This window comes from Palaemon carinicauda, chromosome 2, assembly GCF_036898095.1.
Source record: "Palaemon carinicauda isolate YSFRI2023 chromosome 2, ASM3689809v2, whole genome shotgun sequence".
NCBI classification, from domain to species: domain Eukaryota; kingdom Metazoa; phylum Arthropoda; class Malacostraca; order Decapoda; family Palaemonidae; genus Palaemon; species Palaemon carinicauda.
Window position 1 is genome coordinate 130,977,661 of NC_090726.1, and position 27,136 is coordinate 131,004,796.

The following is a 27,136-nucleotide window of genomic DNA, read 5'->3' on the forward strand; positions in this document are numbered from 1 at the left end:
TAAGCTACAATCCTTGTTGGAAAAGTAGGATGCTATAAGCCCAGGGGCAACAACAAGGAAAATAGTCCAGTGAGGAAAGGAAACAAGGAAAATAAAATATTCTAAGAACAATAACAACACTAGAATAAATATTTTCTTTATAGATTATAAAAACTTTAACAAAACAAGACGGAGAGAAATTAGATAGAATAGTGAGCCCAAGTGTACCCTCAAGCAAGAGAACTCTAACCCAATATAGTGGAAGACCATGGTACAGAGACTATGGGACTACCCAAGACTAGAGAACACTGGTTTGATTTGGGAGTGTCCTTCTCCTAGAAGAGCTGCTTACCATAGCTAAAGAGTCTCTTCTACCCTTACCAAGAGGAAAGTATCCACTGAACAATTACAGTGCAGTAGTTAACCCCTTGGGTGAAGAAAAATTGTTTGGTAATCTCAGTGTTGTCAGGTGTATGAGGACAGAGGAGAATCTGTAACGAATAGGCCAGACTATTCGATGTATATGTAGGCAGAGGGAAAGTGAACCGTAACCAGAGAGAAAGATCCATTGTAGTACTCTTTGGCCAGTCAAAGGACCCCATAACTCTCTAGCGGTAGTATCTCAACGGGTGGTTGGTGTCATAGGCCAACCTACTACCTAAAAAAAATTTACTTTGTGTCGAATCCAAGCATGTGTGAGTTGATCATCTTTCACATGGATGATTTATTAGGATTGTTTATCAGTCATAATGAAGAGGGTTTCTTGGAGGGACAAATATCCCCCTGAAGAGATTAAATGATTTAGGACGCATGGTAGCCGTGTATTGTGTATTCATGACATGAATGGTATATTCAACAAGTCGTATATACTAACTTGTTGGGAAATTAAGGCCTGAAGGAAAATAAAGAAATTAATGCGAAGCATTATTTTGTAAAATCCCAAGTTTGTGAATGTTTGCTCTTTCTGTACTATAAAAATGAGCTCAGATTTATGATGGGATTAATTGATTGATTGATTTTGTGTTTTCTGGCATCCTGACATCGAAGGTCATTGACGCCGATATCATTTGTTATAAATAAATTATAAAATGAAATTCAATTTAAAACCTTAAAAGCAAACAGGTCTGTATAAAAGTTAAATAACTTTCAGAAGACCTATTTCTGAAGTAAATCTAAAAATGCCACTAGTACTGTAGGGCACATCCTGCCCAAGTATATTGGGAAGGACGAACCAGCCATCCCTACCTCGAGCCTCAAACAAATATCCATAGGGTACCAAACAGCCATCGCAATATGGCTGATGATGGGCCGTCATTAAAAACTTGTGTCAAACGAGTGGGCCCAATGCGCAGCCAACAAAATGTAATCTCCCACTTATGGAGCATCATATTATATCTCGAAAGAAAAATAACACTTGCTATTTCCCTAATCGTATTTCCGTCTAAGGTATCCCGGTGTTGCGGCCAAATAAAAAAAAAATAACTATACCTGCAAGGAATCTTTATGGAGGCCGTCGTATACTCTTGGAAGCAATTCAACTGCAGCTTCCCTTGCTACTCTATCTGTCTCTGGGAGTGTGGGATCTTTCTTCCATGCAGAGTATTAGTTTTATAATGTTGCTCCTGGACATCAGATTGAATATATTTTGCAGATACTACTCGGTCACTTTTGGGCAATGTGTGCAACATGTAAGCTAAGGAAAGCTTATTTAAAGACTTTGATACTTTTTCTTTTACTTACAACAGGGGTTGTTGTTGATGTCTTGGCATGCAAAAGAAATTCTAAATTTGTCTTGGCAGAACCCACAGTTTAGCTTTCCTTATTTACTCTTGAGGTTAGTGGTTCCACCCTAATAACGACTATATGAAGCATGGTATCTTACCAGTCTGCTTAATTCTTCATTTGGACGTTATAATCTTGCTGAAGTCCCCAATTGCGTGACCACCATGGATAGCAGTTCTTGACTATGTCATAACTCAGCATAATTAGAGTAGACTTACCGAGAAGGGTGTCTTGATTTTGCTGCTCCCTAACCATGTTCAGCTTGAAGCCCTTGTTTTCAAACTTGAACAGATGGTAGGTAGGTCTTTTCTTGGCGTCATTATTGAATTTTTACGTAATAGATTGCAAAGAGCGACAAAAAAGTATAATATCTGGTGTTCCTCTGGGTAGTGTTTCGGTCCATTACTTTTCATATGCACACATGATAGGTGGCTGGGCTTTAAAAACAAGCTTGTTGCATATAGGAGATCATGTAACTCTCTTTGCATCAACTCCATCTCTTGAATGTAGACCTGTGGTTGGGATTAATAATAATAATAATAATAATAATAATAATGATAATGATAATGATAATGATAATGATGATGATGATGATGATAATAATAATGGCTGATAGAATGCTTTAAGATATATGGTGCGTAGGACAACACTATCAACTTCCTCAAGAATGCAATGCAGAACTGGAAATCTATACTTACATGTTCTGAAAATAGTTTGTAGAGGTTAACATCCGGAGAGGAATCTTCCATGGGGACTCCCTATCCCCACTATTCATAGTAGCTATGATTCCCATGACCATATCTTGGAAAAGATCGAAGTTGGGTACCAACTGAAAAAATGAGGAAGCAGAATAAACAACCTAATATTCATGAATGACATCAAGGTGTCCTTTAAAGATGCAAAGCAAATAGACATGCTAATCCATATTATTATTATTGTTATTAATTGCTAAGCAACGACCCTAGTTGGAAAAGAAGAATGCTGTAAGCCCAGAGGCTCCAATAGGGAAAATGACCCAGTGAGGAAAGGAAACAAGGAAGAATATTTTAAGAATGAAATAAATATCTCCTATATAAACTATAAAAACTTTAACGAAACAAGAGGAAGAGAAAAAGAATAGTGTGCCCAAGTGTACCCTTATGCAAGAGAACTAATCCAAGACAGTGAAAGACCATGGTACAGAGGCTATGGCACTACCCAAGACGAGAGAACAATGGTTTGATTTTGGAGTGTCCTTCTCCTAGAAGAGCTGCTTACCATAGCTAAAGAGTCCCTTCTACCCTTACCAAGAGGAAAGTGGCCACTGAACAATTACAGTGTAGTAACCCCTTGGATGAAGAAGAATTGTTGGGTAATCTCAGTGTTGTCAGGTGTATGTGGACATAGGAGAATATGTAAAGAATAGGCCAGACTATTCGGTTTGTGTGTGTAGGCAAGGGGAAAATGAACTTTAACCAGAGAGAAGGATCCAATGTAGTACTGTGTGGCCAGTCAAAGGACCCCATAACTCTCTAGCGGTAGTAAGAATTTCGACAGTAGACATCAGGATGGAGTTTAGAGTAAAAAACTGTGCTCTAGTTAACATAGAGAAATGAGAAAGTAATAAGGATGGAAGGGTTAAGGTTACCAGAGAAATGTCATCAAGGATATATATTAAGCAGGCCATAAAAACCTTGGGTAATTGAAGAAGAATCATTAAAAAAAAATCAATAAATTAACAAATAGATGAAAAAAGAATATATGCAAAGAATCAAAAGATATAATGAAGTCAAAGCTTAGCTCTGAAAACGTGGTAAAAGCCAAAAACGTGGTAAAAGCCATAAACACGCGGTCAGTGCTAGTAATCAGGCACGGTGCTGGAATAGTGGAACAGAAAAAGTCCGAGCTATGCAACATGGATAGAAAAACTAGAAAGGTAATGAACATGCACCAAGCCCTGCACTTTAGAGCAAATATTGACTGGCTCTATATATCATATAGTGAAGAAGGAAAAGGACTGATCAGCACAGAAGATTGAGTCAATATGCTACTGATCGACATGTCTTAGTAGCTTTGGACTTGACCTCTGAATTAGGCTGTGAGAAAATCAAAAGTGAAGCCACTCACATGTCTGGTAACTGCTTGGATATCGTATACACCGACTCCCCTGGCGTTATAACAAGTATGGTTGGCTCTCCCGTTGGGTCATCTAATCTTGCCTTGATTTCATTAGTGGTGAAGACTGAGCAGCCTGTCCCTGATATATCATACTCATGTAAGGCTGCCCATTCACTAGCGACTGAATCTGTGAGATTGGATCTAAGAGGGCGGAGTTTCAACCTATCGTTGTGTGAGTGTTCATATTAATCCTCCAATCTAATTGTATGGTCTAATTGATAGAATCGATTGTTCGTTCAGATCTAAAGGAGATCATTTTTCAGACAGATGTAATTTGCCCCGACTGGAACTGCTTGTTTGTGGCTGGGTGAGTCAACCTGGTCAGTCTCTATATCAGAAACCTAATGTCTGAGATTTGGGTGGACAAGGTTTTTTTTTTTGGTAGCGAATTTATTGAGATTTATAAGTGTCATCCATGCCTATGGAATGTAAAAAGCAAAATGTATTCAGATAGAAACGCTAAAAACAAGGCTTACGAAGTTCTGATGGAAAAATTTTAAGAAAAGTGTCCAGGAGCAAATAAAGACATGGTATCTAAATCAACTCAACATTATGCGCACTGTATTTGGAAAAGAACGAAAAAAGGTTGAAGCCTCCAAGAAATCTGACACAGGAACTGATGAGTTGTATGAACCATCTCTATGGTATTATGATCTTCTATCATTTATAAAAGCATCAGAAACACCACGTCCTCCTGTCTAATGTGCAAGAGGTTAGGGAAACTAATATACATTTCATTATTGTATTTCATGGAAAGTACATGTTAACTTGACCATTAAATATATGATAATTCCGTATATAAATTAAACTAAATTTTTTCAAGGCGACATATATGCACAAAGTTATTTTTAAATATTTAATATTTGACATTCATAACCCATAAAACAGAAATCATTATAATGTTCAGATACCAGAAATATTAAATTTTTTTTACCACTCAAGAGTTAAATATAAAGGAAGAGGAAAAATAGAAAAAGACCAAGACTTAAGAATCATAAGCACACTAGGGACACTGACTAAGTTCAGGACCCACTGAGAAAGTCACTGAAAAAGAAGCTTGAGAAAGTATGAGGCGATGTAGCACCAGGACTTGTGCAAAAGAGCGTGCTACTTCAAAGAACACATAGTCTATAGTGAAGAAAGTGATGGATTCCTACGGAAGCGGAATGCATGCTGGAATCCCACAATATATACCACTAGTTCTGGAGACTTTGATTAAAAGAAATTATAATAATAATAAAAATTATAATAATAATAATAATAATAATAATAATAATAATAATAATAATAATAATAATAATAATAATAATAATAATAAAACAGAAAGCGAGAGAGAGAAAGAAATGAGTACCAATTTGTTTGCAGGCCTCGATGATATGATAATTTTATGTGATTAGGTAATGCTTATTATTTACAACTGAAGTAATCTGGTACCGACAGAATGTTTTATGTAGTGGTTGTTTATTTATACAAAACAAATCTAACATCGAAAAACTCACTCTTTTTCAATTCCACTAACATAAAAGTAAAGAAAATTACCCAATTTAAGATTGGTCAAACTTATGGTTTCTAATCCAAGTAAATAAGTTAACTACGCCTTTCAAACTCTCCACATTTGGCCTGACATGCCTTGAAAGAGGACTATCTGTTGGAATCACTATCTTCCATCATGAGAATTCTGTTATTCGCAATGTGTACTTATTCGTGTAAAGCAATCTAAAAGGGCCACAAATAAACATTCTTAACATGTTTGCACGGAAGGGAATGTGCTGATGATAATTGAAATGATACTAATGTAGTAGAAAACGTTCAAATAATTAGGCAGATGTGTATTTCAGCACATGATTACTTCCACACCAAGAAAACAGTATTATGAGAAATTATGCAGATTAAAAGGAAGGTAAAAGGTATTGAGTACCTTTATGTATATCAACATCCATAACAGTTTCCGTTCTACAGTATTAACGGGTGTTGAAACGTCCTGCCAACCTTGCCAGAAGATGGCACTAATGCCTTTACGGAAATTAGAATTAAGACCGTGGAGCTTAGTGAATGATGGTCGAAAGCTCAATTATCAAAAAAAAAAGGGGACTAACATCAGAGCAATTTCTCTTAGAAGAGTCTTCTCACGAATATTACTGTTGTAAATCAGAACAGTATGCTTACCGGTACTCGTGACAAGGCTGCAGAGGGAAATGAGATTCCAATAATAACAAGGTCCTAGGAGCGTCTTTTTTTTTTTGGGGGGGGGGGGGGTGGGTTTAATGTTTGAGGAGTCAAGGAGGGGGGGGGTCTGGGGTCCTCCCCCAGAAATTTTTTGACGAAGAAACACCCTTAGATGCGATTTCTTGGCTTCTGACAGCTGATCATAGCAATCACAAAATCCTATTCTTTTGACGATTTTTCTGTAACCAAGTACAATTTGTACACAATGACTATCACAAAATACCGGTAGGCCTACTTGATGAATTTAACCAAAATCATATTAACGATGTTAATTCTTTGCTATAAATTTATTCCCAATGTCGATCAATTTTCTGAGCCTAGTATGTTTTTACTTACGATTTATTATACCTATCATTTGTTTTTCAGTTCCAATTTCATCTTTTAATTTTTAACGGCGTTCATATTTTTAATTTCATCTTATTTATAGTTTATAGAAGAAAATTATTTAAGCTTTTAATTGATAATTAAGTTATTTGATTTTGTTTTTAAACTATGGAGATAAGGTATGAAGATGAGAACCTCATAAACAGAGAAGTACTTCATAGACTTGATAATACTGCAATGGTCATAAAATGCCGTCCAATTAGCAAAACTACATATATATATATATATATATATATATATATATATATATATATATATATATATATATATGTGTGTGTGTGTGTGTGTGTGTATGTATATACAGTGTATATGTACCAATATGTGTTTGTTTGTTCGTTTGTGTGTGGAATAGAAAAGACTGCCGTTGGAAACTGACCCTCGCAACGTACAATGTCAGGACCCTGTCTAAGGAAGAGGACCTTTGTGTTTTACTAAATTAGAAGAGCTGAAAGATATAAATTGGTATATGATAGCATTGAGTGAAATTATAAGAACTGGGGAATCTTATATAGAATTTAAAGGTCATATATTTTACATCATAGAACATGGAAGTGGGTTTTCTTATTATTACAAATCGTGCAGATAACAGAAGAATTATATAGCATCAGTGATAGAATTCCAGGATTGATTATCAAACTAAATAGAAATTATAAAATTGTGATCATTCAAACTTATGCACCAACAACGTCCAGTACAGTGGAAGAATTTTTTTTTATGAAGATCTAGAGATATCTTTAAAAAAAGATCATGAGACCCTATTTGCATTTGTTTTGGGTGACTTCTCTGTAAAGTAGGTCAAAAGAAGAGAAGGGAATCAGCTGTAGGCGAATTAGGAGTTGGGAAAAGAGAAATCATAGGAAATATGCTTATAAAATTTGCTGAAAAACAATTTAATAATCATGATCACCTTTTAAAAAAATTAACATAGAAAATGGACCTGGAGCATGGAGCAGTCCAAATATAGAAAAGAAAAACGAAATAGATTTTATTCTCAGTGAAAAAGCTAATTTAGTTAAAGATGTAACACTTAAACAAATTAAAGTCAAGCCACCATAAAAGTGCGAAAAGTAAAACTTGGCTATATCTAAGGAAAGAAAGAAAAAAAAATAATTTTAAGCCAGTAAATAAACTCTCCTGTAATAAGAGAAAAGCATGATAGATTTCAGTTTAGCAATACAAAATATGTACATCTAGCTACTTGATGAAATGAAAGCAAAAAAAAAAAGGAATTAACAGTAATTTAACAAATTTTGTACTAGAATCAGCACAAGAGATCGGTGGAAAAGTTCCAAACCAAGATCAAGGAAAACTACCAGAAAACACGAACAAAAATCTAATAAAGAAAACATATGAAATGAGGGTAAAATCCAAGTGAGATGAAATAGAATTAGCAGAACTATGCAAATTAATAAACAAATTAAAAACACAAGAAATTCGTAAATACAATCTGACAAAATTTGAGGACTCATTAAAGAAAGGAAGAAGCATCAAGTTAATGAAAAGAAGACTTGGAATAGGGTGCCAACAGATATTTTCTTCATCAGATGAAAATGGAAATATTATCAGCAAAAGAGATGGAGTGATAAAAATGGCAGAGGTTTTTTAGACAATGCTAGGCAGTAGTGATATAAGAAATAACTTTTCCAAATGAAATAATGAAAAGCCTGGGCCGGTACCGAAAGTAGCAGTAGAATGAAAGAAAGCATAAAAAGGCATGAAAAGAGACAAAGCAGAAGGTGGCCTAACAAATTATTTAGTGATAGAATGAGATTTCATGGTACCAAATCACGCTGAACTTTACACAAAATGTTACCAAGACTAGGGATTAAATGAATCACAGAATGGGTCCCCTAAGATTATAAATAAACCTGGGAAATGAAATGATGGTGGATTGACGAGCTCGGAAAATTTGCTGACACACACACACACACACACTCACACACACACTTATATATATATATATATATATATATATATATATATATATATATATATATATATATATATGTATGTATATATACACACACATGTGAGATTGAAAGACTTTTTATTAAGAAAATTTCTAATGTCATACATTAAAGCAGCCGTGTGCTTAGATTATCTATTCAATATTTGTGGAAATCACTTGTCAAACCTATTGATTTTTATATCAATTTACCTACTACTATTATCAGATCTGGTGATCGTTGCTTTTTAATCAGAATTAAAGTGATAAGCTCAATATCCAATCACTCATTGTACCTAGATAGAAAATTAAGTTTTTGCTAGCTGTATCAATAGATTTAAAAGTACTAAAGAATTAATGAGTACCTGTTTTTATGTATCGCTTAGATAAACTTATAAATATTTGACGTTAGTAGATGTTACCCTCAAAACTCAAACGTTCTTTTTGTAAGCTTGCAGACAATTTAAATGCTAAATGCTCTTTAAGTCAGAAAATAAGGCGGTGATCATAAATTTTCCTCTATCGTCGCATCATCGGTTTGCTCAATGTTGTCAACATTGTTCTTTTTTTATGTCAGCTGCATTGTGGAATTTTTAACATATTTAAAAACAAAACTATTCGAACTGTTAGTTTCTTATTTTCTAACATTTCTTATGATAATTTTTAGAAGTTATTACATTCTACACGCTTTATAATTTCAAAAGTTCAAACTTGTAGCGATTGTTTTTATGTTGAACAGGCTAGCATAAGTCTAATTTTATAGTTTATTTTCTTTAATGAAAGATATATTTTATTGCTTTTACTGTTCTTAAAATATGTTATTTGATCAATACTTCTCTTATAGTTTATTTATTTCCTTATTTCCTTTCCTGACTGGGCTATTTTTCCTTGTTGGATTCTTATAGCATCCTTCTTTCCAACTAGTGTTGTAGCTTAACTAATAATAATAATAATAATAAAAATAATAATAATAATAATAACAACAACAACTACTACAAAGTATATAACTCCTATTTTGCTTTGTAATTTTTTATATGGTAATTGGTGATTGACTCGTAGTAGTATGCCCTTCCTTCATAAATTTACTGTTTCCTGGTATTCGTCAGGCCTACCTTTGTTTCTCACAGAACGCATATTTTACTTCAAAGTTTGCTCAGTAAGTAGCAGACAGTATTTAGCCTTGTTCCGTAGGAATGTATTTGCATATGAATGAAAACACGGCATGATGAGTCACAGTAACTGGGTTGCCAGTACAACAGTGAATCATAGTATTTGCACGTCGGACAACAGGTTCTGTCCCAGTAAAGTTGTTGGTAAACCTACCGTCCATTTCACCCACGTTACATCTGTAAGCAGAGTTGCAGATGCCTCTACTCGCTCTGCTCCATTTCCTCAAGATCCGCTTGTGATGGGCACTCGTAGGTATTTGCCCAATTGCAGTAATGGATGTACAAAAAGCTTCTCTTTCTCCAGCCATTTCATGATACCCGTGGTCATTCCTTTCACTAGGGTCTACACGGGATGAGATGCAGCAACGTCCTTCTCTATGGATTTCAATCAGAGATCCTTAATTTGAAAAGAAATTTTAGCTTATGTTGTATCGCTACATATATTTCCTGACAAATAATTTTATTTACAGTTCTCAATTAATGGTTAGGTTATATTCTTAAGATGCCCAAAATAGGCCAAAGGATACGTGTCCTTGAGAGCGAATAATTAGTGTTCATATATGAATGTTGAATTATGTACTAGCTCTATTTCTATGTACCAAAAACTGTGGTTAGTTCATAACATACACCTTGTGGGATTTCCTTCAGTTTTGCTATTGTGTGTTTATTATTTCTTGTTATCAAGATCTGATGCTATCATGGTCTGTTTGTATATAATCTCACTATTTATAAGCGAAATATTATTATTATTAATATTATTATTATTGTTGCTATTGTTAGTATTATACGCTTTTATCCCATAAGATGTTACCATTTCAGTTAATATTATTATTATGATTATTATTATTATTATCATTATTATTATTATTATTATTATTATTATTATGAATAAGTAAAATATCGAAAAGGTAAAATGCCTGAAAGGTCATTAACTCACAAAGGAAGGTTCTGCCAAATGGAAAAGCTAAGAAAAAAAAAAAAGAAGAGAAACTAGTAAATGAACAACAAAAGGTATGAATAAAGAAAAACTCCATCATCCGCTTTATAGTCACGTAATCACGTTTTTTTTTTATTTTAATTGTGGTTATATCCAATAAATTTAAGGCCTATGTATTGTATACAACTGGCGATAAGTGCCATAGCCCACGCACTGGTTGATGTTGAGAGTTGCGCATCGTTTCAAGTGCCAACGAGATTACATTCTCTGACTGTCTGTTTGTTAAAAGGATGATGCGGAAACTTTCGTGACTCCCTTCTGATTAACAACACTTGATAAACATTGAGGAAGATCTGACGAGAGGCATGAGAGAGGACAACAACCCAATAACTAACTATTTACTGACAACGCTTGTATTGCCACATAAGGGTAATAGTACCGTGTTTACAATCATCGGTTTTTGTCGATGAGGATAAGATTGACACAAAATGTAGATAACATAACAATAAAATGATAACAAAATTAAATTAGCTTATTGAATTTAACGCAATTATACCTTGAGTCCAATAACTGGTGTAATATCGAAGAAAACGTTTATAGGCTATCCTTGTTTTGTATGTGTTGTTTGCTGCACGGGCATTACATGGCTCCCCCTGAAGCAGACTTGCATTTGAAAAAGGGTAACTTGCCCTAGAGAGATGTCCTGTACTCTTGGCAGGTTTTCTTTCAGGAGATAAGCAGGTTTAAGGCAGTCAATAGTGATCTAATCTTCTTTACCAGAAACTTTGAGGAGGAAAGCATTCTGAGTATGATGGATGACAATGAATGGGCCCGTATCTTGGGGTATAAGCAGTGGCTGACAAGCATCGTTGTGCAGGAAGATGAGTATTGTGGTATGTAGGTCTTTCAGGATGTGCTGCTTTGATGGGAGCTTGCAAGCTTGACGGCAGGAGGTAAATTTCCCCGCAATGTGATGTGGACGCTGGGGATCTTTGGATGTGGTGGCAGAAAAATTCCGCAGGGACATACCATTTCTCCCAGTGAGACATCAATGGTGTCCTTGGAAGTGGTGCTCAGTCCGACAAGGAGCCATTGTGGAAACCAACTGGAGTTGTTGCAGCTGCTATAAGGGTACAATGCAAATGTTCCACCATTCCTTGTCTGCGTGGTTTTAGGCAGTAGTCTGATGTTGGGTAGTATCAAGAAGATGGCCTAAGGATGTTCACAATGGGAGTTAAAAGTGTCACCCGTGTTGGGAGTGACATGCTATAGGATGCAAAATCCTGCCATCCATCCAGAAAGTAAGGCAGCTGTGCATGAGGCGGCTGTTGTATGGGGATGGCTTCAGGGCAGTGAGTGGAACGATTGATGAATATGATAAAGTAGTGGTGTCCTTGTGAAGTTGGTAGGGGACAACCACATCAACGTGAATGTGGGCATAAAGACACTGGAGTTGATGAAAAGTACCTACACCATTGAATCCGAGCATTGATGCACTTTTGAAGTTTGGCATGAACTAGAGACATGGACCCAATCCTTTGCATTTTTAGTTATGCCAGTTCATATGAACTTTAGACTTCAGTAGCCATGCAGTTGACTGGTGCGAGGGGTGTGAGAGACCTTGAATTAATTTAAATACCTGTCAGCACATGGGGGCAGGTAACCACGGGCATGGCCACTAATTTTACAGAGGAGGGTGGCGTTGGAGTTATTGAGGGCGACGTTTTCCCAACAGAGAAACTTGCAGGACATTCTGCAGGTTTGGTACTCGGGCTCTTTTATTTGGCTTCTGCCAAAGCTTTGTAATCCAATCTCAGCTGTATGGTGGCCAGCGTATTTCTGGAAAGGTCATCGGCAATAGGATTCAGTTTACCAGGAGTATGTTGAAGGGTACAACTGTATTGAGAATTGGTAAAGAGATGTTGGCGCTGAAGGGTGGACCAGGCATCGGACTGTAGAGGGAAGGCATGCATCAAGGGCATGTGGTCCATGCAAATGATGAAGGACATACCCTTTAAGAAATGGCAGGCGAGACAGACAGGCAAAACACGACCAGTCGTTTGGGGTTGATGGTAGAGTAGCTAGATTCCACTATGGAAAGTTTTCTATCGAAGAAGGCCTATGGACAGGGTGATCCGTTGATTATTTGTTTAATTGCTGCCTTGACAGCGATGTCAGTGTCATCGGTGAAGAGTAGGAGGGGTGCATTTGGCAATTGCTAGGACTTTATTTGCGTTGAATAAGGCTCGTCCTGAAGTGAGTCCCACTTCAGTTTTTTTGGCTCTCCCTTTAGGGAATTGTAGAGGGAGCTGAGAGTGGCGGCAATGGCTGGCAAGAACCTAAAATAGTAGTTCACTAAACACAAGAACCCTTGCAGTAGTACTTTGACAGTTGAGGGCATGGAGAATTTCTGTACTGCTGATACCTTCTCAGGGAGGGGGTGAACTCCCACTGAAGTGATGTGATGAGCCAAGAATGCCACTTCTTTGGCATCAAAGATACATATGTCATTCCTGATTACAAGGCCATTCTTCTTTATGTGGTCAAGGACGATGTGTAGGTGGCATAAGGATCCACCCTTCTTCAGGACAATGTGCAGGGGCAGCGACCATGGGCTTGAATCCTTTTGACAAAGTCCCATTTCTTCTATTTTGGCAAATGTGTGTTTATCAGGTGCCAAATGTCTGAATATTGCAAACACTGGGGTCTCTGTTGTCTTGATATGGTAATAGAGGCCATGCTTGACATGAATCACTGACATCTAAGGTAGATGTATGGATCTAAAGTGAGGAGGTGGTCGTAGGTGTCCGTGGGTGCTCTAATGTGGAGAACGAGGTTGGTTGAATAGGTGATAAAGGTACGGATGAGTAAGAGCTGGAGTTGACTAAGCGTCGATGTGCAGCATCTACCAGGTGGTGGAAATGGGTGAGGAAATCCCCACCAGTGAGAGATGGTGTAACGTTGGCAACAAGAAAATTTCATCGGTACCTGGCGCCCCAAATGACAGTGACAGCATCTCGTAACTGTGGATAAGGATAGCAGATCCCTTTTCGGCTACCCGTCGAACATCAATGGGGTCATGTCCATAAGAGGGAACGAGGCAAAGCCAGTTGGAGATTTCTGGGAAAGTGGCGTTGGGAATTACAGCAAGGACGTAGTCAGCTTGGGTGCTGGAGCGGGTCACACCCTTGATGTGGAACTGAATCTTGGTGGGCTGAAACAAAGCAAACGTTTCTTGGCTGGTGAAGGGTGGGACAAATGATTCGCTGTCAGTGGTGGGCATCATTGGAGGATATGGAGATGAAGTAGAGAGCTGGCTGGGTGTTCGAGGAACTCCGAAGTTCACCAATGTGACGACAGCAGAGGAGCAGTTGATACAAGGAGAGTAACTGAACAACAAACTTTATTTACTGACAATACAGGTATTTTATACTCTAAAGAGGCCACATAATAGTGGCAATTGCGTGTTTACAATCAACAGTTTTTGTCCATAAAGTTGACATTGGCATAAGAAATAGATAACATACAATGGAATGATAGTAGATTTTAAATTAGCCTGTCACATTAAAAAATTTTTTTACGTGGAGTTCAATAAGGTTGTAATGTCGAATAAAACAATACGGCATCCTTCTTCATATGCATGTACGTTGCTTGCTGCATGTGCATTACAAGGATTTTGGAGATTTACCCCACATATTTTTAATATAAGTTCATCGACATATGTTCCTCTGTTCTCGGGATACTTCAATCAGACTTATACCCTGACTTCTGCGATAGAAAGCAATTACATGTTCTGACGATTTGGGATTGGCGGAGATATGTGCTTCATTGGTGACGTAGATTTTTGGAGGAGCGTAATCATATAGGATCGACGGTATGTGCCTTTCTAATGGAATTAGATTTTTTTACTTAAATTATCCCACCCTTATAAAGTAATGATAAACATTATAGTCTTTTTTTATGACGAGAACTATTTTCTTGGAAAGAATTAGTGTCTTCAGTATTGAAGGGTTTCAGCGGAAGTATGCTTCCTAATTAGTGCTGTTTTCTATATATATATATATATATATATATATATATATATATATATATATATATATATATATATATATATATATATATATATATATATACTGTATATATATACTGTATATATATACTGTGTATATATATATATATATATATATATATATATATATATATATATATATATATATATATATATATCATCTCCTACGCCAATTGACCCAAAGGGACTCGGTTATATTTCGCCATTCGTTTCTCTGTTCAGCTTTTAAATCAATATCTTTCCATCCATCATCTACTTCACTTTTCATAGTCCTCAGCCTTATAGGCCTGGGTCTTCAAACTCGTCTAGTGCTTTGTGGAGCTCAGTTCAAATTTTGGAAAACTAATCTCTTGGGAAGGGCGAAGAGCTTGCCCAAACCATCTCCATCTACCCCTCACAATGATCTCATCCACATATGGCACACGAGTAATTTCCCCTATAGATTAATTTCTCATCCTGACCTGCCATTTAACTCCCAATATTCTTCTGAGTGCTTTGATCACACACACACACACACACACACATATATATATATATATATATATATATATATATATATATATATATATATATATATACACACTTACAACATTTTCCTCACTAACTAATGGATTAAGTCTTCGTAAATGAAATCCTAGTCGTTGTATCAATATACCATGAGGCAATTTTATAGTCTTTTTTTTAAGCTTCTTATTTTTTCTAAATTTTTTGTTGGATTTGCATCCGTAATTGTCGTTAGCCAGTTTTGATATTTTGTTTCACTTTGATTTGCCATCATATTATTAGAGGCGTTCTCATACCCTGCATATGTAAACCCTGTATAGGTGTATTTTCTAGGTGAATTACCCATTTATTAATTTTGCTTAGTATTTGCAGTATAGTTTATGTTAGCTTTCGTCATAAAGTCATCCATTTTTGCATTTTAATTGAAAGGTTCAGGTTTTACCAATAATGCTCAGTATTGCTTGAGGCCATTATATAGGATATCAGAAAAATGAATTATATTAGTTTTCAGAATACATTTTATGGCCTCAGAGAGTGGCTGCTCAATAGAGGCTTCATTAAAAGGATTATGAATCTAGTATTATTATGGGTCCATTCATGTATACATTTTACTCTGAAAGCCAGTTATGGAGTAGAGAGTAAAATTCACACGTTTTTAGTTTAGATTCATTTTATGGGAACTTATTCAAGATTAGCAAAATAATAGAATTTTGGGGATTTATGTTGACATTGTCATCTGGGAAGGGCAATTCATCTCCATGTTTGTATTTTTGGATTCACTCTAATATCTAAAGAATAAAAGACTTAGGTTCGCTGCTTCCAGCGATGTTGTTACCAAAAGATAATTTGGAAATTACAGAACTTTCTTGAGTTTGCTATGAAATAATGCCAGCGAAAATCAGCCCATAAGATTTTATTTAGAGCTTAAGCGTTGTATGTCCGGAAATGTCTTTGAACAGTTTTGTTTTTTAATAGTATCTTTCAGGTGTTGTGTAACGAAAGGAGTAATTATGGGATATATCAATCGATCTAATAGGTTTTAATCTTAAATTTCTTCAAATTTCTCTTATCATTTCATTGTCAGCCTTCTTCACGTCACTTCTTCCGATACTTTATGTAAAAACCGTTGCCTAATGACGTTGGCTGCGTACTAAAGAGATGCGTCTAATCGGAAAACAGCCAAAGGAGATTTATTTATATACATTTATAATTTTGCCTTGTGGGACTCTATTTATATACTTCAAAGATGATGTCTTGTTTCTATATGTACTGACAGCACTTTAAAAACATTACTCTGGTGTTGTTAAAGATTATAAATGAGTTTCCAGGTTTCTCAAGTTTCTTCTTTCCCTTTTGTTTTTGCTTTGAAAAAAAAAATGTATATTACTGGGACATTTCGCCTAAACTTCAGTATTTGCGACGTCTTACATAGTGATGTATCCGGTATTCCCCTTGCTGTAACCAGAATCTCTCTCTCTCTCTCTCTCTCTCTCTCTCTCTCTCTCGCCCCGAGTTAATCTTTCCCCCGAATCAGGTACAGTACTGTAAGGGTGTGCAGTTGCCTATGGGAGCCCCCCAGGGTCCAGAGGGAGCGTTCCATTTGTTGCACCCAACATAAAAGTGGTTGCAGTCATACATTACGCGTCATTACTGCCACGGACGTCGTGGCGAGAGACACAGAGAGACCACCTACAGTATAGCTTCTGGAGATTTTAGGTTAAAGCATATTAGTTTATTCCTTAGTGTTTGTCTGTAGTCTTCATTTTCTTAAGTTTCTCTTTTCGACAATGGTGGTTTCTTTAGTACAGCCGAGTAAGTGTTTTGTCCTTTTTCCGTTAGTTGATATGTATTCTTATGTTTTACTTTTGTTACTAAGATATAAATCTATTATTTTCTCACTGTTGTGATGTTAAAGAAGAGTGAATTTAGTGATAATTCTATTGACCTTATTGTGATGTGGTAGGTAATGCAAGGAGAGTTATACTGATTCTTCGGAAACATTTTCATTTGAATATATCATCATCGGCCGTAACATGTCCACTGCAGGGCAAAAGCCTCAGACAGTAGAACTTCGAAAGTTCAAACTCGCAGCAAATGTTTTCATGTTGAACAGGCTTACATAAGTCCTTTTATAGTTTATATATATGAAATATCTGTTTTAATGTTGTTAATGTTTTTAAAATATTTTATTTATTTTTTTTACTTATATTATTTATTTATTTCCTTATTTACTTTCCTCACTGGGCTATTTTTCCCTGTTGGAGCCCTTGGGCTTATAGCATCTTGCTTTTTCAACTAGGGTTGTAGCTTAGCTAGTAATAATAATAATATTAATAATAATAATAATAATTACATGTCCTTCCACTCACGTCTGTTTATGATATTTCTATGCCAGCCTATGCCCACAAATTTTCGTAGTTCGTCAATCCATCGCCTTCTCCTCTTTCCCCTGCTTCTTTTGCAATCTCTAGGGACCCATTTTGTTATTCCTAATGTACATCTATTAACTGTCATTCTCATTACAGTATATGTCCTGCCCATGTTCATTTCTTTTTCTTACATGTTGTTAGAATATCCTCTGATTTTGTTTGCTCTCGTATCCATGTTGCTCTTTTTCTGCCTTTAAGTATTATTCCTATCATTATTCTTTCCATAGCTGACTGGGTTGTAACTAGCTTATGTTCTAAGGCTTTAGTATGGGCTCCAAATCTTCGATGTTTTAGTTAATACTGATAGGATCATTTGATTTAATACTTTTCTTTTTAGAGAACGTGGCATTTTACCTTTCTTGATCTCATTTTGTTTACCAAAAGCTGTCCATCCCATGCTTATCCTTCTTTTAATTTCGGTCTTATGTTCTGGAGAAACACTTTGAATACATACATACATACACACATAAGTGTATGTGTGTATATATATATATATATATATATATATATATATATATATATATATATATATATATATATATATATAATGTTTGTGTTTGTGTATGATTCATTTGATTAATTTATTGTTAGATTGCACCATATTCACAAGAACAATTACAGACAACTACTATAATAGGGTTGGTTATTCTTTTCTGTCGAGATTTTCTGTAGCGTAGATGACCTGAGATCTACGTTTTGAGACTATGTTATTATTATTATTATTATTATTATTATTATTATTATTATTATTTATATTATTATTATTATTATTATTATTATTATTATTATTATTATTATGGTACTATTTTTTACATGTATGTCCGTCTGATTATAGGATTACCTAGTTGCCATTAAAGGGATTATAATTATGTGCCAACTTTTCGATGTGAAGTAATCTAATCCTCTTCAGTATCCATCTATAATTCTTGTCCTTTTGAAAGCTTTCGTCAGATTTCATCAAAATCTGTTCATTCCTCCGAAGATTGTTTTCTAAACACAGTAAAAAATGTCAAGATGAATGTAAATTTGTTCAAAAGGATTGGCATTGTGTAAGAAAGTCTTTTTACAGGGATTATCTTTCCATTGTTTTTTTTATTGCAGTTGTTGCAAGTTTTCGGTTTCTGTTGTTTTTTGTCAACAAAGTTGAGAGGAGGTTTTGTTTTTTCACTGCTTATTTTTATGTTTATTTGTATGTGTGTGTTTGTGTGTGTGTGTGAGAGAGAGAGAGAGAGAGAGAGAGAGAGAGAGAGAGAGAGAGAGAGAGAGAGAGAGAGAGAGAGAGAGAGTTAACAGGTTGTCTCAAGATTAATTAAAAAGAGCTTAGCAAAGTTTAGTATAGTCATTCATATGCGTGCTTCTAATGCCAATTAAATTTTGAAATTAATGGGCTTGGAAAATATCGCACTCATTATAGATGATGGGGAGTGTAAGCTTTTGAATTGAATCTTAGATTACTGTAGAGTGATTTTTCCTTTTCATATTGACGCTGAAGAGTGACCTTGGCGGTGATTTGGTCTACGGGTTGTATGGGCATTAATTAGGTGATTATCTTTAATTGCGGCGTTTTATTTGTAAATTATCAAATTTATGATTAGTTGTAGATCATAAAAAGAATGGTGAAAAATATATTTTCTGCATGCCCTTTATTACCTAATGCCAAATGCGACCGTTTTTGCTGTGACCGAGAAAAGAAGAGAAGGGAGTCAAAACCCAAATCTTTTATTGGTCGTGTAGTCGAAAGTGGTGTTGCCTCTTCCTTTTCTCCCATATTGAGATTGAGTATCTTTTGCCTCTCATGCTTTCAAGATAACATCCCCTCCCCCTGGTCTGGCCACTGCTTCTCTTCTTTCTGAAGTAGATCGAGTTTTCTTTCTCTGACCAACTGTGTCATGGTTGGATATACGTGGTATGGAATATGTCTACTGGTGGAGCGAGATAAAGTACAAGAAAACAAGCACAGAAGAAAAGTGATGAAGTTCTGTGATGGCGAAAGGGGGTCGACCCATCTAGTTTCATCAAAACCACTTGGAACCTTTTCGGATTCGCGTACACTTTAAGTATATGAAAAGATTCTGTAGATAGATTGAAACACAAGTTGTGGCCCATTTGGGAAGCTTTTAGATTTTTCATATTCACCTCAAAACTTCGGTATTTGTGTCATTTCATAATGGGGTTTCAAATCCTTGTTTCTTCTTGGAATGACGAAACGTCCAGTTCTTGTGCCCAATCATCTCATAGGATTTCGAGGTTTCTAGTTCTGTATTTTCATTGTGGAAAGCGAATGGGTACACAGCACGACGCAGTAGCAGTGCTACATTAAATTAGAGTAATGTAAAAGTATTGAGCTCAAAATGTAATGCTTAAGGTGTGTCAGAATCCACTTTAAGTATTTATGAGGAAGGTGCCCTATTTTGATGTTATTGAAGATGTCATGCAATCAATTTTTTTTTTTTCAGCCAAGCAAAGAAATTAAGCCCGTGTGCTTAGGTTACAATCTGTCATTACTAAGTAAGTGGTGTGTACTTTCACACTTCCCTTTGTTGATTCTGGTTACAGTGAGTTAGCCTAAGTGCACAGGATCATAATACAAAATGAATAGCAAGAGTTCAAATAATATATTTGTTTTCCTCTAGATATGTTACGGGCAGAATGTGAGTGTGTATATAGCAGAAATTATTACCTCATGAACTCCATCAGTAATCTTGTTGTTAAAGGATTGATATTGAACTTCGTAGCTTCTTTAATTTCTCTGGAGCTACACAAATATATGCGTAAATAGGGCATGCGGGCACTTGGGTTTACCCTCATTAATGCATCAAGGTTGAATAACAAATACTGCAGTTAACCTTCATAGACTGTCAGCTAATGGCTTTAATAGCATGGCTGAGGATTGTCATTTGCGCCAGTTAGTGCCTGGCTTGGAGCTGTCACCTGCCTTGGCGCCTTGGCACAAGACCCGAAGAGGAGCCTTCCTAAGGTCTCATCTAAGCAAAATATGAATCTCTCTCTCTCTCTCTCTCTCTCTCTCTCTCTCTCTCTCTCTCTCTCTCTCTCTCTCTCTCTCTCTCCTTTGTTCCATGACGAGTGGGTGGTATTTATAAGGGGCTCTCATCACTTGTTTTGAGAGCATTTAAGTCTAGTTTGAACCAGGATAAACTGATTCACGGATAACTCATGGAGGTCACGGTGGCTTCGTTCCATTGTTATATATATATATATATATATATATATATATATATATTTATTTATATATATACATACATATTTACACACACACACACATATATATATATATTGTGTATATATATATATATATATATATATATATATATATATATATATATATGTATATATATATATGTGTGGGTATATGTATGTATGTATATGTATATATATATATATATATATATATATATATATATATATGCGTGTATATATGTGTGTATATATATGTGTATATATATGTGTGTATATATATATATATATGTATATATATATATATATATATGTATATATATATTCATACATACATACATATATACACACATATATATATATATATATATATATATGTATATATATATATATATATATATATATTTATATATGTATGTATTTATATAATGTATGTGTATATATGAATGTATGTATGTATCATACATATATGTATAAGAATGTTTATATGTGCATATAATGCATACATATATGATATATACACACGTTTTATATATGTATATATATAGATATATATACATATACATATATACATACATACATATGTATACTGTATATACACACGTGCATATATATATGTGTGTATGTATGTATGTATGTATATATATATATATATATACAGGTATATATATATATATATATATATATACTATATATGTATATATATATATATATATATATATATATATATATGCACGTGTGTATATACAGTATACTTATGTATGTATGTATATATATACATATATATATATATATATATATATATACTTTATATGTATAAAGTACATATATATATATATATATATATATATATATATATATATATATATATATATATATGTATATATATACACGTGTGTATATATACATACTTTTTCTTCCATGGGCTACGAATTTCGGTTGAGCATTCACAAAGCACATTAACTTTATTCTGCTCCATAATATGGCCAAAAAGTTGAGCTGTCGAGGTTTGAACAGCTGTCGGTAATATTGATAGGCTTCGTTTATTAATTATATCTGTGCATATTTACACTTCTAGTAAATTGCCTGCGACCAATAGGTGTGAGTTGCCCTATAGTCCTATACGACATATTCTCTACCTGAAAATATGTTCTTGGATCATTTTCTTCGGTGCTATAAGAAGAATGTTAACGCCTATGAGAGTATTAGTCATGAATAAAAATCCATAGTAAAGTTCATGCTTCCTCAGTTGATTGATTTCTTGGATCACAACACAAATGCCCAGTTTGAAACAGATTGCTTATCTCTGGCTGGCTTTCACTTTTTTTTCATAGTGTTATTATTGTTTTTTTTTTCATTTCCTTTTTGTTAATCATTTTCTTTAAATTTTAAAACGACGGATTTTAACGTTAAAGTTCCTTCCATTTCCATTTCAGTACTGCATTAATTTTTGACGACCAATGAGCGTATGTAGTGCTCTGTATGAATTAAGATTAGTTTTAGTGGGTTGATGCAAATTGGGAATGAAGCGCTTATGGGCAACTTTTGTCTGGTCAGTACTTGCATTGGTGACCACCGGTAAATTTCATACATGTCATCAATCATAAGCTCCTTGAACATTTAATGGATCAGGGGAATGGACGTGTAGAGGAAAATTGGGATTTATACGTCCTCATCTTTTTTTTTTTTTTTGAGTTTATGCATCAGGTGTGATTCATCATTAATGGCTGCACCTGTGTCGCAAGAGAACCTGTTGAATGGATCTACATCGGTTTTAGTGGTAACTCGCACTTCGTCCTGTGATGATGTGTGTTAAATTGGGGGTATAGATTTCATTTATTGTTATTCGTAATCATGCATCGTTAGAGAACTACCAAAACCCCAAGTGTTTTCTTTCCATCTCGCCCTTATGCCACGTCATTTTAGAAGCACAAACCTTGCCTCTACTATGGGTGCTTAAAGTATTGTCCAGTCAAGTAACATAAAGGTTGAACTTTGGTTGATCGTGGTCGGTGAAACTCGTAATATTGCCACGCTGACAAAAATATCTGTTTCCTTTACTTTCATTCTCTCATTAATGACAGGTGAAAGAAAACTGGGAATTTGTAAAAGTCAGGCTAATATGACCAGACAATCTAATGAACGAACATGTAATAATAGAAGTCTTCCGATATGACATTTTTTTAAAGAAAACTATTGAGAAAATATAAGAATATATAATTGTGTTTTAGATAATGTTTGTATTTCAAGATGAGCTCCTTAAAAGCTTGATTTAGTGCTTAAGGAATAGTAGATTTTTCTTGTAAGATAGCTTAGGATGTGAATTGATATGAAATCTCTGCGATATTTTGATGGCAAGAGCCTTTTTTTCTTCTTCAGGAAATGATGCATGAATGTTCTGTTTCTTCAGAGTCAGTGAGAAACCGATAATAATTAGGTGTGCATGTTGAGTCTCTTCAGTAACATATAAAGTTAAGCGATTTTAAGAGAAGAAAGTGGAAAGATCCATCTCTGCCGAAATTATATTATTGGTGTCATATTAGTCTTAGGCGAAACTCACCTGTCTTGTGCTATCACCTGTGTCTGGAGCAACTAAGGGAAAAGGAAATCGGAAGTTTTGTCTCAAGACCAATCTTTGTTTCATGATGGAAGGTAAGACGTGTTTTCTTTTTTGATGTATGTTATTTACTCTCTCTCTCTCTCTCTCTCTCTCTCTCTCTCTCTCTCTCTCTCTCTCTCTCTCTCTCTCTCTGTATATATATATATATATATATATATATATATATATATATATATATATATATATATACATATATATATATATATGTATATATATATATATATATATATATATGTATTTATATATACATATATATAAATTATATATATGTGTGTGTATGTGCGCGCGCGCGTATAAGCCATTTCCATGATAGATTTGGGCTTAACAGAGAGAGAGAGAGAGAGAGAGAGAGAGAGATAGAGAGAGAGAGAGAGAGAGAGAGAGAGAGAGAGAGAGAGAGAGAGAGAGTTGCTGCAACTTTCATCCTTTTAACTGGGAAATCCACGATGGGCCTCCATTCCAGAGGAGAACTTGATACAACATAAGCTACTTCATGTACCTATTCGGAGGGCACATGAGTAACTTTTTGAAGCCCCCTCCCCCCCCCCCCCATCCACCACCATCACACATACATACGCTGCACCATTCGTAACTACAGTATACTGCAAACAAATTACAATCTTGCTACGTGGAAGATAAAAACCTTCCCTTTCAAAACTAACACTCCACCATTGTTCGTCTCTTTCCTCTTTACTCCTTCGAATTATACATTCTTTTGTGTATTTTCACCACATGGTCAAGTCATGTCAAACGCACTGCTTCATCCTGCCTTCTTCCAACCTCTTGGTATCTGCATGTATGGTTAGTATTCACACGTTCAAACATGTATTCTACATTATGGACTAATTGTATTGAATCGGACAAAGTTCGTAGTTATATGAAATATTCATTAAAGGTGAACGAGGGAATAGCTGCGTTCACTTTATTTTATGGCCTCATCTTATAGTGGAAAATTACTTCCTTGCCAAAATTATTTTCCTATTTGTGTTATACTGTACTTTAGGACATGAAATGTACTTTCTACTAACACTGCTTTGATCGTCATATATTTCTTGCCCAATTTCTAAGTTACATGCGATATTCCCAATTATACAGATATATTAGTCATTAGTCAATGATTACATGCAGAATGATATGATATTTTGTTTTGGTTATTTTTAGTCGGCTGACAATTTGATATTAACAACAATTTACACATAAAACCAAACCGAGTAATTTTTAAAAGTTGTCAGTATTTTTACTGTGAATGAATAGAATGGAACAAGCAGGACATGATGTGAACTATATTGGTCTTGTTTAATGGGGTCTGAACTAGTAAAGGGCAGCAGACGGTCATCCAACAGAACTCAACTATTTGAGATTAACCGTACATTCTCTCATTAAAAGTAGTTCGAATGAATTTATGAAGATAAATTTTATGATCATGTTATTCAGCTATATTATTTGATCTATACTATTAGTTACTGTCATCAAATAGATAGCGGTAATATTAAGTACTAAGGATGTATGATTACTCACAGTCTACTGTAGATTACATCCCGAGGTATAATGTAATTTAGGATATTTGCTTGGTGTTTTGTTGAACTTCATTTTGTATCCATTGTATATATATAACATTAATTATTTAATTAGTTTACAATTATATAACACCGTCATGGACTGAAATCATGATAACTAACGATGTTGATTAAATGTGTAATATAATTTATACATCGACGTGTCTGAAGATTTGTGTATTTGTGCCTTTTATCTAGTTCTCCCCACAGTACTGGATTGCATTGGCGCTGTGTCCTTGACATTAACTAATTATTGCAAATAACCAACTTCCTCACAGTCCTTCCTGGGAGTCTAGTAGAACGTCTTTCTTTGCTGTTCCCTGATGTAGGGCAATAGTTGTTCAGATAAGTCATATGTTCATTCATTTCTTGACACAAGCATTAGATTTTGCAGAAATACTCATTGTGGGATGGATTTTAAGAAAAAAGCGCTAGTCACCCGAAATTCCCTCCAAATAACTTGATTTCTATGAATATTTATTGCCGCTTGTACACAGATATAGTTAAATAAATATGTACAAAAATGAAATATATATTTACTCATTATTAACTGTGTCCAAACTTGAGAATTATGATTATAAGTACACGAACGTCTTTTTCTCCTATTGTTGTTGAACATCATTTTTTTTTTTTAATTCCTAAAGATGGACGACAAGAGCAAGTACAGAGTGCAGTACAGTCTATTTCTGTCTTTTTACATGGGCAGCTGTTGGACTGTGATCTTTATTATCTAATGCTGGTGTTACAAGTACCTTTCTCAAAATAGGTAGGCACATCGTCTTCTACATATTGCTTTACTACACTCTCACCTAACAGTCCTGATATTTCCAACACTGTCCTATGATATACTAATTCCATTCCCATGAAGCTTATGGAAGATGTGTTTCACGGTGTTTTGCAGGCCTGTGGGTTTTTTATCCTCCAGTTTACTCAGAGTAGCAGTTGTGTTGTAAAAGTTGTACAACAGCAATATCTGACAGTACAATACCATGGATTGATGGGACCTGATATCAACATCTTACTCAGTCCTGCAAACAAACCGTAGAAGGGCCTGTGGAATAGTTTCATCACTGTTGCTTCTTGACAAGGACAACATTTACTCCAGTCAGTTTGTATTTTTGGTTCGGCATCCATGATACGACACTGCGAACTTAAATTAAGTATAGCTGGCAAAGGGTTTACCCTTATACCACCTTTGCTCTTTTTCATGTACGAAATACACTTAGGTTTTAGTCATTGCCCTATACCTAACCCGATAGTTCATCCAATACAATTTTCATCCCTTGTAATCTGCACACCATCTGGATAACGTTAAAGCCCTCCCCCCCCCCCCCCATTATCCTTGGCTTGTCTCTCCGGCGCTGGCACCTTCTGTCAGTTCAAGTTCGGCTGCCTAATTTTTTTGAGGTTGATTAGATATTATTTAGGATACTAAACTTGCAGTTAAGCTGATATTGAACATCTTGCTGAGTTGCAAAGCAGTGGTCATCACTACTGTGCCAAAGTAGTGAACAGTAGACACTATCTTGGTTCTACCAACATACAGTAGTTTAATTTTAGAGTTGACCTTCTCATGTATGAATAGTTCTTGCTCTGATATCTAGCTTCATCTCCTCAAAGTTTTTTTTTTTTTTTTTTTGCCAAAACTTTTGAATTATCCATTGTTGTCTAAAAATCCACCCTGCCTCAGGAACAATATTTTTACTTGACTACAAGATTGACTGTAGTTTGCAACCCTTTTGGATTTTATAGAGACAGAAAAGGATATCCTCTTTGCTTTCCCTTCATTAGTAGCCTTTTTCGTAGCAAAACTTGGAAACAGATGAACAGAGATCGGCGTTTTTTTAGTTTATGTCGGACACATTGAAATTTGTTATGGGTAGTCCTTTTTCTCAAGAAATGGCGTAGATTATATTCATATCATATTTAAAGCTTGTACCAGCAAATGAATGATGCCGGCCAAAAATCATATTTAGCTGCTCCACATTCATGACAGCTGTTATATCAAGTCGAGTGGATACCGTCTCTGACTCAAAATATTCGGTTTGTGGGTTGAAAGCTTGAGCCCTGCTTGCAGCTCAAAAAAGTTTTCATCGGCGTTCACCTCACTATCCTTGTGAGCTAAGGATAGGGGTAGGGCAGCCTATTGCTTTACCTGCTGAGTTATCAGAGGCTATTGCTTTG

At 35.2% G+C, this 27,136-nt stretch overlaps 1 protein-coding gene across 7 annotated transcripts in view; it reads left to right on the forward strand.

Moving 5' to 3' along the window:
* The window catches only part of LOC137627039 (sodium-independent sulfate anion transporter-like), a 477,203-nt gene that overhangs the window by 306,143 nt on the left and 143,924 nt on the right, over window positions 1-27,136 (forward strand). For 2 of the 7 annotated variants that reach the window (XM_068358025.1, XM_068358053.1), the window contains exon 1: window positions 16,826-16,964. The exons of 3 other annotated variants lie outside the window; for them this stretch is intronic. In XM_068358025.1, coding sequence (XP_068214126.1) covers window positions 16,940-16,964 — 25 coding nt within the window. In that variant the 5' untranslated portion in view covers window positions 16,826-16,939. Of the gene's footprint in view, window positions 1-16,825; window positions 16,965-23,184; window positions 23,429-27,136 lie in introns of those variants that run through there. 2 more of the 7 variants (XM_068358104.1, XM_068358041.1) reach the window with 2 other exon arrangements.